Source organism: Equus caballus, chromosome 26 (assembly GCF_041296265.1).
Source record: "Equus caballus isolate H_3958 breed thoroughbred chromosome 26, TB-T2T, whole genome shotgun sequence".
Taxonomy (NCBI): Eukaryota; Metazoa; Chordata; class Mammalia; order Perissodactyla; family Equidae; genus Equus; species Equus caballus.
Window position 1 is genome coordinate 41008882 of NC_091709.1, and position 13126 is coordinate 41022007.

Genomic DNA, 13126 nt, shown 5'->3' on the forward strand with positions numbered 1-13126 from the left:
CCTCTCAGCCTCAGGAGGAATCCCTGGCAGCAGTCATACCTGTGGCTTCAAGCTTTTACTTTCTCTCACCCCCTTGAACTAGAGGTGGTGGTGTTCCCCTGCTGTTGCTAGTAAGTGGATTGTCTCTCTGTCCCCCGGTGTGGTTTCCTGGCATTTCCAGCACGCAGTTCAGTCCTTCTGTCTTCTGGTTACAGCTCACCTTATATCCCCCTTCCCAACACAGGACAGAAGTGTACATCCCACCTTTGGAAGGCAGGCGTGGCTATTGACTTGTCTTGGCTAATGCAATGAGAGCACAAGTGACATGTGTTACTTCTGGGTGGAACTTTAGGGTGCAGTGTCAATATGCCATGTTCTCTGCACCCCGTGGCAGTGGACATGAAAAAGCAGGTGGAGATGAAGCCTCTGACTGTTGGGGACCCAGGGTGATCTCAAAGTGCTGATGCGTGGCTGACCAGTGTGGACAAGTGACACAAGGGAGACATAAATATATGCATGCACGTATGTGTGTGTGCGTGTGTGTTAAGCTGCAGAGATGTTTTATTGTTACCACAGTGTGACCAGCCTCTCCTTCCGATACCCTCACACCTGCTCCCTTTGCACCCTGGAGAGTGGGTGACTCTGTATAAAGGTGGGCTGATGGAGTACTAAAAATGACTCCAAACAATGGAAGCCTGTACCCTACCATTGTGCATTTCCTCAACTCAATGCATTCAAATTCGAGCCCATTGTATCAGCCCCTCAAATCACCCTGCCTCCCATCTGCATTTCCAGCCTTGGGGGCTCCTGGAAGCTTCAGCCATGCCCCTCCACTAGGTTCAAAGCATGGGGGGCATCCCCACGTCCTTCCTTCCCATCTCCACCACATCCCACTGGTCCTCTTTCACGCGTTTCAGGTGCACCCTCATCTGGCTCTCCGAGGCACCCAGCTCGTTTGCTGTACCAGCTCCTGGCTGCTTTCGTCCACTTTGCCCCAACCTAAGGTCTGCCCCATGAGGCCTTTGTGTGATTGTTCTAAAATGCTAATCTGTTTAAAAACTTTAAGTGCTGCTCCATCATCCACAGGAAAACCCAAGTGGGACACTGGTCCTTCTGTGACCTGACTCTTGCCTCTGTGCCCAGCTATCTGCAGTCTTGCTGCCCCGGCTCCTTGCTGCTGTCATCAATGCTCTGTTCTTCCCCCAGCCCGCCATGTCCTCACACCTCTGTCCTTCCCATGCTGGTCTTGGGTCCTGGGTCCTGGCCCTCACATTCCCCTCAGCTGTCTGGTGGAACCTCTGCATCCTTTGGGTGCATTTATGGTGCACGCCCACGTTGGAAGTCCATGGAAGGAGAGTCTTGCTGGGCATGCGCCTCCAGCTGCAGTACTTGTCAGGCGGCCTCTGAAAGAGCGCATTTCTCTGTGCTGTAGCTGAGTCTCCTGCCTCCTTTGCCCCAAAACGTTCACATGGTGTGGGCAGGAACCTCGTTTTCTTATCTTTCCATGCCTTAACACAATGCCAGTTATAATAGCGGCTCCATAAGGAGGGGATAAATGATTAAAAAACCATTGTGCTTTCATGGAGCTAATTTAATGTGTGGGGATTGTAATTGGTTCTCCTCATTTCATTTGACACTAGGACATTTCAAATCTGGGCTAAATTTGAGCCATTTCTTTAATCATAGGAGGAATTCCCTCTACATCGAAGGAGACAGCCAAGACCTGAGACAGCAGACAGGTCCTTGGTTCTGGGCAGGGGGAGGAGCCAGGACCCACTCCCTCTGCCCTGACTAGGAAAGGACCACCCTGGAGCTCCTCAGGGTACAGCTGCCCTTCTGCTGTTTGTTTGAAAATGATGGTGAGTAACTCCTCTTTCTCGTGTAGATGTATTATGTGGTGATAACCACAGGGATGGCCTGGGTAGGGTGACTGGTGGGGAAGGCTGGAAGGGATACTCTCTGGCTGGCAAAGGAAAAGCTTGGGCCATGCGTGCCCAAGAGAGACTGGACAGGTGACAACAGAATGCAACCGTCGTGCAGGGAATCAACTCCTCCCACAGCGATTCACAGTGAGCCAGGGTGGGGCACATGCACCTCAGGGGCCCACCATCTACCACTACAGTGATGCACTGAAAACATGCGACTGATGCGGAGAAGGAGGCAAAAGTGCCACTCCAGGAACCCCTGCAGAACCCTGGGCAGGGGGCCTCCGGAAGGGGCCTTGCAGCCGGGAGAAGGCATCAGAGCCAAGCCTCTCTACCTGTCCCACCCTTGCTACTCCATCACCAGGCATGAGGCCAGGTAGTTGATTATCATCCGCATCCTGAATTGACCTGTGTGGAGAGAATTCCTATGCTGCATTGGACACGTTCCCGGGCGTGCAGGATGACACATTAGCAGGCAATGACCACGAAGTAAATGACCTACAGAAATTGATGTAAGAACAGCCTACAAAGCTACCTCATCCAGACCATGATTCCAGAGCCCCGGGCTACTTGCACACCTCCTATTTGTCACCGATTTCGATTCAAGTGGCCAGGACAGAGCCCGCCTGCTCTGATATGTCACTTCTAATGACAGCACAGTGCAGGATTCGGTTTCCTTGTTTGGGTCACCATACATCTATTTATAGACAAGGTCAGAAGTCTCCACTTGGGTAAGGCTTTCAGTTCGATTTCGGTTAGCGGATGGGGTAATAAAGTGCTGGTTATTGACGGGCAAGCTCAGAGTAACTCCCTCCAGCGTGGGGATTTTGGCTGTCCCTTTCTGGAGGTTTAAGGATGAAAATATCCACTTCCAAGATGCAAACAGAGATTAAAATGTCAGGGGGTGGTGGAAAAAAATCAATAGGCTTTGGAAGATTGAAAGTCCGCAGCCAGTAAATGCAAGCGTGCAGTTTACTAATTTTAGACCCTGTTCAACCTCCCTCTGTCTTCTCTTTGCTCCTTGCAATTTTCTTTCTTTCCTCCTCAATGGCTCCTTCTCTGACTCTTTTTTCATATACGTTTTTTCCTATGTACTTTTTTTTGTGTGTATTTTTGCTGTCTCTCTATTTCTTCCTCTGCATCTGTTTTTCTACCTTTTTCTGCTTTTTTCCCTTCCATATCACGTCCCCTTCTCCTTTCAACAATGTGACATAAAAATATTTTGAAGTATTATCTTGTGTTTATTAAATAAAGTTGTTTTTAGTTAAACATTTAAAAAACCTGTTACTATTTTTGTGTCTCTTGCTTGCCTTTTTAAAAAATAACTAAAATTGATTTTTTTGAGGTGGTTGACTAATGGAATGTGATAGAAAGAAATACTCCTCATCCTTGCTCTAGAAGTTGAAGAAGATACCCCATCCGCCTTATGGTACTTGAATAGCCATCGACAGCATTTGGACCCCATGGTGATTCAAGAATCGATATCAGTTCTAGTGAAACATAGAGACATTCTAGTAATCAGATGGGTTTTGCTTGGCAGTTTAACAAGTAAAGTGTTTACTGGCTCTGGAAACCCATTCAGTGCACTGTGCCCTGGGCATTTGTGGTTCCGTTTATGTCCCTTTTCTCCAGTGGTCATGCATTTGCTATTCCTATCAAATTTATTGTGTAGTGATTATATGTTAATTCTTTGCTTAGCCTACTGATAGAATCTCCTTAATTGTGTTTATTTCCTTGTAGATTTCTTATGTACAATGAATGTATAGTTGTATATAACATTACTTATGAATTTACTTTTGATGAAACATTTATTCATGTTGACCACATGATTAATATTCCATAGCAAGCACCTAGAAGAATTATAGCACTTCTTATATTTTGTAATGTTCTTTATCTTTGTAAGAATTGGTGAATTGAGATGTTGGGTCTGATTCCAAGGTCTGTTCTCACACTTTAAATTTCTTTGTGTGTTGAACGTGTCTATGTGATCTTTTCCATAAAGACAAAGCAAATTAAGAGAATTCTGTACCGTTTGATCTACCCAAGGGTTTGGAACTCAATTTTGACAGATTTTTATTAAGCCAATGGAGTCATACATCAAAGTCATTAGCATTCTTTCAGAGGCGAACCTGAAACCTAAACCCAACCAATCAGTAATCCAGTGACGGGCTCTGATTTAAATGCATCTGAATCCAATAGAGATGGAAAACTAAAATACCTTTATAGGAAATATTGACCAGTAGATCTCTTATAGTGCCCTTAATTCAATTAATACAATTCAGGTGAGTTAAAAAAATGTTCACTGAACTAGAATATCAATTTCTAACATGAGCCTTATTGTGAAAACTGTTAGCATCACAACTCACACGCAACACTATCTAGTTTAACCCATCCACACACTCCAGACTCTATTCATTGACAATGATGCTAGGTTCCAAGCCATTGATCGTTCTAGCATTCAGAGAACCTGTGGGTTATTTGCGCTGGTGACTTATGATTTAGAGATTAGAACTAAATCTGCTAATATGCTGTGGATTGTGAATTAGTTGGTGTTGTCCAGGTTAGCAGACATTTGGTCCATGCTAAAATGTCCTTGACATTTGGTCTTGTCCAAAATGTCCATGAGCATATTTGGTCCATGCCAAAATGTCCTTGATATCTGGTCATATTTGATCCTGTCCAAAAAGTCCCTGGAGACATTGGGTCCACACCTAAAGGTCCTTGATATTTGGCCTGTCCAAAACCATTTGTCATAGACTAAATATGCTTGTGGACATTTTGGACAGGACCAAATGTTAAAGACCTTTTGACATGGACCAAATGTCTGATGGATGCCTTGGACAGGACCAAGTGTCCTACAATGACGACACAAGCATGTCAGTTTTGCAATGGTATCGGCAACCTCACTATTTCATTCCAGGTCTGAGAAGAACGCATTGCATGACTCTAAGATCCTTTCCCTTACCTACACCATGGGGATGGCCCCACCAAGCACTCCATCTTTTTAATAATTCTATCTGAAATTTCTGAATTACACTTAAAAGGTTTAACAATGATAAACCACTTTTTCTTCTCTGTAGATTATCCAGCCTATGGAATATCTACACATAAAACTTCAGCTGACTTTGACAAGTCTCACAAGACAAGTTTGTGGACCCCAACCCCCAGGGCAGTGTTACAAACAAAATCCATTTGGATTCTTCAGCTCCATACTTTGGGTAACAATTTCAGGACAGAATTTGACCCCATACAAGATGAATTTTGAATAATGCATAACGTAACATCAACACAATGCGGTATGTGTTAAATAAACCTTGGCTATTGCAAGAGTGAAAGAGAGAGACTGGATAATCACAGGGGGATGTGGTTTTTGCAAGATTTTGCAGTTTTCCTTCAAAACCAAAAATAAAGAATAAATTTCAAGTTACTCACTCATGGATTCTGTCAACTTGGCCATCGTCATGGTTTCTTCTTTGTGCTTTTTCTGGAGATGAGAAGAAAAGACAATTATGTATAAAACACATCTTAGATATGAATTGACACAGTGGGACTGTCACAGCTCTCTCTCCCTTCTTTTTCCTACGTCAGAATTTGGTTATCAACGATGAAATGAATTTAAAAGTCTCACATTATAGCTACATGATTAGTCAGTCTCCAAAAACAGATTTTTAGGACATTAAAAAACTTGCCACTGGTCTTGGAAATGAGTGTTGTCACACTGATATTGGATATATATAATTGGTGACGCACGACCCATTCTCAAAACCTCTTTGACACTGGATTTTTGACATCCATATGCCAATCTTTTACTCCCTATTTTCTCCTGTTGAAGCTTTTTCAGTATTTTTGGAGCTGACATTTTTGTCATCATTTGATTTCTTTTTCTCCTAAAAGCTAAATAGATTTTATGCATTTTTCTTTGTCTTACTTTTGTGAGTTCCTGGAGTGTTTTGAAGGTCATCACTTTTGACGGGAGTATAACTTTTTCTATTTGGGGCTGAAAATATTTTGTTTCAATCAGTTTATAAGTTATAACCCACTGAGTTTGAGAGCCAGAATGATAGGTGCATATGTTGAATCTGTCCTAATTAAAAAATTACTTTGGACGTATTAAGAATAATGGTCATCTCTACTGAAAAGTTCTCTTCAATTTCTTTGGGTTCTTAACAGGTGTAGTAACTGAAACATTGGCCACTATTATTTTACTTTTTTTCAGCCTTATTGTTTTTTGATTATGAAATTAATACATGTTCACTACTCAAAAACTCAAAATGTTAAAAAATTATAGATTAGAAAATACAGTTCTCTCATAATGCCACCCCCAGAGGAGACTACTGTTATATTTTGGTAAACAACTTTTTATTCCCATTTCTATACCTGTGAATAAATACAGAAAAGGAAGTATGATCCCAATTTTATAAATATAAGCATTTATACAGTAGGCCCCTTTCCTTAGTCAACTGTGGTCTGAAAAGAACTCTGTGTCACAATGGGTATGTCATCCACCTCTCTTGATCTCACCATGAAGGCATCGTATCATCTCATACCATCACAGGTAAGAAGGATGAGTATTGTACAATAAGATATTTTGCGAGAAAGAGAGAGAGACCACACTCACATAACCTTTATTACAGTATATTGTTACAGCTCTATTTTGTTATTAGTTATCATTGTTAATCTCTTACTGTGCCTAATTGATAAATTAAACTTTATCGTAGGTATCTATGCATAGGAAAAAACATAGTCTATATAGGATTTGGTTCTGTCTGCAGTTTCAGGCATCCACTGGGGCTCTTGGCATGTTCCCTTATTGCTAAGCAGGGACTACTGTGCTCTACGTACAATTTTTTTTTCAAGAAAGGAGCCTCCCTGAGCTAACAGCTGGTGCCAATCTTCCACTTTTTTTTTCTCTCCAAAGCCCCAGGGCATGGTTATATATCCTAGTTTTAAGTCCTTCTCGTTCTTTTATGTGAGCTGCCACAGCGTGGCTACTGACAGACGAGGGGAGTGGTTCTGTGGCTGGGAACTGAACCCTGGCAGCTGAAGCAGTGAGAATGCCGAACTGTAACCACTAAGCCATCAGGGCTGGCTCTACATACAATTTTATAAGCTGCTCTTTCACTTAATACCATGTCATCCATCTTTCTTTGTCACTAGAGGTAGAATATATCATCACTTTTTTAAAGACTGCATGGCATTCAGCACGGGTTATATGTAATTTCCTTAACCAGATTCCATTTAATTTGCTTACATATTTCCACTGTTTTATAAAACGTGGTGATGAGCATCATTGAACTCCCATCTTTGTGCAGTTGTCCTGTTAACTGAGGATAAATCTTAGGGTTAGGCATGATTTGGTCAAAAAGTAGGAATATTAAATATTTTGACACACACTGCTCAGCTGTTGCTCCTGAAGTTTGGATCCAAAAGTGTATAAAAGTGTGTATTTCCTTACATTCTTGCCAACCTGCCAATCGCATTAGTGTTTTTTGTCCCTCAATCTTTGCCAAACCGATAGGCAAAAAACCGGAATCTTCTTATTTTATGCTGTCATTTTCCTTTCTCTGACCTTTTGTGTATGAACAACCACAGCAATCCTTCATACGTCGTCAGTATGTCATCGACTCTTAGTTTCCTGATGCTGTGCTCCAGCTCCTCTGCCATCAATATTTTAGTTCTTGGAAGCCAAAGGTGGCATTTATTTTTCCCGTTGGCCATAGTATAGTGCTGAGCACGTTCCAGCAGCTTGGCTAGCACCTGAGTGGCTGTGTCATGGCTTGGGTGTTGAAGTACGGTTGACAAAATCATTATTCATCCTTCTCGTGCCACTATTCCCAAACTGAGAGAGTCTGCTCGGAGTGTCAACAGACAGCTTTGCACATCACAAGTCCACTGGATTTTCCCAAGCTGAGTATTTATTCATAGCAATGAAATCAAGGCGCTGCCTCTTACTTAAACTAATAATTGCCCTTGAGAACAGAAGGAGCCAAGGAACCAGAATCTACCATTTAACCCATGATATTTAGCCTGCCATGTGGTTTATGTCAAGATGCAGAGAAACAGCAGGGCTATTGGAGAGGCTAAGAGTATAGCAGAGAAAATCAAACAGGCAAAGGGGAACTTATCATAGCAACAATAGTTCACAGGAGTGTGCACAGAGACTGCTTCAAAGATGAGTCACCCCTAGTGGTTTGTGACAATTCAAGCACAGAAGCCACTCCATGGTGAGAAATCTGTGAAATACATTCCTGACCTGTGGGAACCTCGTTCTGTCGCTGCCTGCTCCATCATTGGCCCTCCACCTCACCTCTTAGCCTAGCTCTGCTGCTGGCTTAGCCCCTCTGGTTCCATTCTCTCTCCTTGTCTGTGACTTACTTCCCTTTCAGTCTCTGGTTCTGCGCTTATCAGTCCTCACTCTGGATCATAGACTCTGATCATTCTCCTCTGATGGCCCCAGTCATGAGATTCTCCAAGCCACATGCTCCCAGATTGCAGCATTATATCCTTACAAAGCCTTGTCAAGTTTGTCCATCTTCTTGTGTGTGTGTCCCTTACTTTACCTCTTGTGACCCAAGGACCCTGCCACCTTTTGTACCCTAGTCACGCTGGTGGGTGGTCCTTGCAGCTATTTTTATTCAGATGTGTTGAGTACCCTAGTCCTGGAGAAATCACATACAGCCTGTATCAGCATTTTTCTCTTCCCCATAGTTAAGTGAAAATTTCTGACATTGAAGGGGATTTTTAAGGGGGAGGGGCCCTTAAAAATCCTAAATTTGGCTCTCTTAGTTTGATTCATATATCTCACAACTTATGGTGGAAATGGCACATGTTTTTCTGTAAGCAGTTTAGTCATTCTATGAGGTGCCTTTAAACTCCTTATGTCCTTCCCTCATTATCAGAAAGTTGAGGTTTGCAATCGCATGGCATGCGTCCCTGATAAAGCATTTACATGCCATTCTCGATCCCAAGAAAATTCTCCTCCTTTTTCTGAAGCCAAGAGTTTCCTCCAAAGTAAATTTGCTGGTTATTGGATTTAAAGTACTGAGAAGAGACTTAGAATTATAGCATATTAAACCCGGAAGAGATTCTTTTAGAGATGTCAAGTCCAACCCTACAGGGATGCAGTTGATGAAACTGAAGCCCATGCCAGGAAAGGAATTTCCACCAAGCTGGTCTCTTCCTCTTATCAACAACCTCTACTCTGCCAGAAACCTCAGGGTCCACTGTACATAAGCATATTGAGACAGGACTTCTCATACAGCAATCCTGGTGCTGTTGGAGTTTCCCAGATTTGCCTTCTCTGTGTTCCTTCTTCAAGCAGTCTCACGCACAGCAACGTTTCTAATTTCCACAAACGGCTGATGACTTCCTAATTTGTATCTCCAGCTCTGACCTCTCCATTGACCTCCTGCTGTCAACTGGACTGCGCCACCCAGATGCTCAATGGGTGTTCCAAAGCAACATGTTCAAAGCTAATTTCTATTCCCGAGACACTTTCCACCGGTCCCCCTGCCCAAGCCGCTCACACCTGGGCTTCCTCTTCCATTCTCTGTCTTTAGTATATGGGATCACTACACACACTGTGCCTAAGCCAGAAATGTGGGACACCTCACCTCCTTTTTCTTTCTCACTTCCGATATTTCACGTATTTTAAATCTGACCTCCCTTAGCTGTGGTCTTTTAAAGGGACTATTGATGTTGCTTCTACTTGCCTCCAGTCTTACCCACAACACTGAGGAGTTATCTTGAAATGACCCTGGGGGATCCATCTAAAATGCAAACTTGACCTAGGCATCCCCTGTTTGAAATCTTTCAGTCCCTCTCTAGCAAGTAAGCATGTGATCCTTGTCTTTTGGCCAGGGCTGGTTATCTGAATGGCTCTGTCTTTTTCACTCACACCCTGGTTACAGGTATCTTCCTGCCTGGCAACCACTGTTCCCTCTGCCTAAACATCCCTATTTCTATTTCCTCCTTGTGCTCCAAATTCACCTCTAAGAACTCTGCTGGATACCACTCAGTCTCTGCAGTTTTACCCGGCTCTTCCTGACCATCTTTCCTGAGTTTTATGTCTAGACGTGTTCATACTCCAATGTGTCCATATATTACACTGCATCATTTATTATGGGTGTACCCTTTTCCAAGACCTTCGGAAAAGCCAAGTCCTGCCTCCCAGTTGCCTCATCTGGGGGCTCCCATTGACACCACCATCATGGCTGGGAAGCAGTGCCTGGTAGACCAGAGGTCTCTGCCACTGAAAAGCCCCATGGGCCTGAATGAGAAATTTTACTTTCTTTGGCGAGTTTCCTGGTCCGTTCGTTTCAGACATGGTTTGCTGTTTGCTGAGGGGCCACCAGTAATAGTCAGTCACAGGAAGAGGCTGCCTGTACACTCTTAGTTTGGGAGAAAGTGTGAGTAGTGGTGATATTTTAAGATGAAAAAGACTTGTTTGCTTCAAGAAGTTTCACTAAGAAATATCTTTCTTCCGGGTGCCAAGGGTTTTGATGTTTGAGATAATCAACTTGTTTTCTCTTTGCAAAATAAAAAGAAAAACCAAGAATATGGGACTCTCACCAGTCTGGAGAAAGGAGCTTACTTTGACCTGAGAATTTGTCGTTCTTATTTCCTGTGTCTGTGCTGCTTAGATGTTATTATTATTTTGAGAGAGAGCAAGAGACAGAGAAGTCTAGAGGATGGGAAGTCTGGAAGGAAGCCGTGTCTAGAAGGGTTTTGTCTCAGCCTTACCACTTCTTTATCACATACTAACTGACTTCTGGGAGCTTCAGTTTGCTTATCTGTAAAGAGGGATAGATGGTGTCTATCCTCTCATTCACAGGCTTGTTGTGAGGAACAAATGAGAAAATGTGGACTAATACACTCAAGTGTTACATCTGTGTGCATGTGTGTGTTTGTAATCATTATTCTCTTTGGCTGCTGTGTGGGGGCTAAGGGCTACAGCCTGTTCTTGCTATTCAAGGGCAAATACTGACTTCTGGCATTTGTGTCAAAAATAACAGAGCAATTTCCCCTGAATCTAAGATGACCCAAGGCTGCCTGCCTCCCCGGGGACTACTCATCATGAGTGTCAACAGCTTGTGACCAGGTACTGCACACTCCCATTTCCAACATCCTCTATCAGAATACAAGCTTCTGGAACCTTGGCATGCCTCTTGGAAGAGCTGGGTTCTTTTGCTCTAGGAGGCTCTCCACTTATAATTAATGGGATAAGAGAAAAATTCAAAGTTTGGGGGAATCGTGATGACATGTTTGAGCAAAACATGCCCACAGATGCTGAACACAATCCTAACTGCCTTGTTAAAATCAGATTGAACTCCTTGGGTAGAGCATTAACCCTTGGGGCAGTGGGTATTTCATTTTCATATTGTCTGACTATCTTCTCTCTACCATGTCTGGGAATGTAAATAACCGCTCAGTGGTTTCCTTGGGGTGTGTGTGTGTGTGTGATTTATGTCCACACTCTGTTTCAGGTAAAGAGAGGGTGGCTTTCTGTTGGGACCATGGCAGATATATACTTCTCGCTGACTGTCTGAAATGACAGAGGAATTTTTAATGAGGGCAATTGTAACAGTCTGACTGTGGCTCAGAGCTAGGACTAAGATACTCTGTGCGTGTGTGTCTTATAGAGAGAGAGAGAGAAAGAAGGAGAGAGAGGGATTCAGGACTGCAAGACTTCTAGAGAGCATGGAGGAGGTGCTTTTGTGCTGCGTGGGGCTCCCTCCCACACAGAGGGCAGGAGCTGGTGGGGCTGAGTGAGGTCTGCACGTTTGGCACTGTGGCTGCCATACTGCCTGCTCCCCAGAAGTGGGCTTTGAAGGATGAGGAGAAAACTCATCATAGTTGATGTATTTCAAACCAGTCATATTTGCATCTCGGATATTTTTATCTCTCTAAAATGTGTGTTTATATTCATCAGAAAACTGCTTTTTTTCAAGTTACAACCATTTAAAGAACATTTATATAATGTTGGAAGTGAAAATTTTGTGAACTTAGATCCTCAATTGGACTTCACCTCGCAATTCTCCCACAGGGGACCCCTAGTCTCCCACCTTGTTCTTAGGGTTCTCTACAAATGGGCCAGCTGTGGCCCTTTTCCTCTTTCCTGACACGATGCCATAGCAGGTCACCTGAGGGCTGACTGAAAAGGAAAATGCCACATCCTCAGATGGCCAATCAAGTAAGTGTTCCTATAATATGGTGCCATATATATTGTCTTGAGTTGTTGCTGAAAAATATAGGCCGGGGGATTTAAGATCCACTGATCAGCTTTTTGCCTAATGAAAAACTAATGGAAATGAGTGGTCAGCATGCAAGTATGGTATGAGAAAATGAAAATAGCAATCTCTAACATTTATTATAGCCTGGCACTATAAATGCATTACTAGACTATCTAATTTAATTCTCACAATGGCCTATGAAATAGGTAGTGTCATCCCCATTTTGCAGATGGAAAAATGGAGGTACAGAGAGGTTGAGCAAATTGCTCCAGGTCACAAAGCTGGTAAGGAGTAGAGTTGGGTGTCAAATTCATGGAAGTTCTAACTCGTGGAACCAGAGCAGCCTCACAGAGGAAGAAGTGCAATGTGTGAAGAAGTGAAGGAGGGTGATGGGGGAAGGGAGAGGCAAGCAGAATATTCCAGGCGGAGAAGCAGCACATGTAGAGGTGGGGAACTTTGGTGCCTGAGGAACAGCAGGTGTCAGGTGGGCTGAGGCAAGTGTGAGAAGAGTGGCAGAGGGCTAGCTCAGAAAATCAAGGCATAAACTGCGGCAGGCTATGCGCCAGGCTGAGCTGCTCAGGAGGGAGACTGGGACTGGAGCTGGGGTGATGTCTGAAGCTGTGGGAAGAAGAAGGGGGCCAAGGCCTGAAGCTGTGTGAGCACCTTGGGGAAACCCAGAGAGTGTGCTCTCTCCTGGAAGCCAAGGGACACGGCAGTTTGAAGAATGAAGAACTTGCCCATCAGAATGTGGTCCAATTTTACATAGGATAGGTACTTCTTATCCTTGGTTTACTGAGTGAAAGACTCTCAAGGTGATCTGAAGTTTTCACAATTTTGGGTAAAAATGTCTGCAGGGGAGTGTTTGAAGGAGCAGGTGAAATTCTCACTGGGCAGGCCAATGCAGGATGCTCTTGGTGATATGGCCTCCTTGGCAAAGGGCTGAGAGGCGCCGCCTCACCCAGACCCCATTTGTAAGGTCTGTTATGTACA

At 43.6% G+C, this 13126-nt stretch overlaps 1 protein-coding gene across 2 annotated transcripts in view; it reads right to left on the reverse strand.

Moving 5' to 3' along the window:
- Positions 1-13126, reverse strand: part of KCNJ6 (potassium inwardly rectifying channel subfamily J member 6) — a 268323-nt gene that overhangs the window by 189495 nt on the left and 65702 nt on the right. For both annotated transcript variants that reach the window (XM_014736374.3, XM_070252199.1), the window contains exon 2: positions 5337-5388. In XM_014736374.3, coding sequence (XP_014591860.2) covers positions 5337-5367 — 31 coding nt within the window. In that variant the 5' untranslated portion in view covers positions 5368-5388. The remainder of the gene's footprint in view (positions 1-5336; positions 5389-13126) is intronic.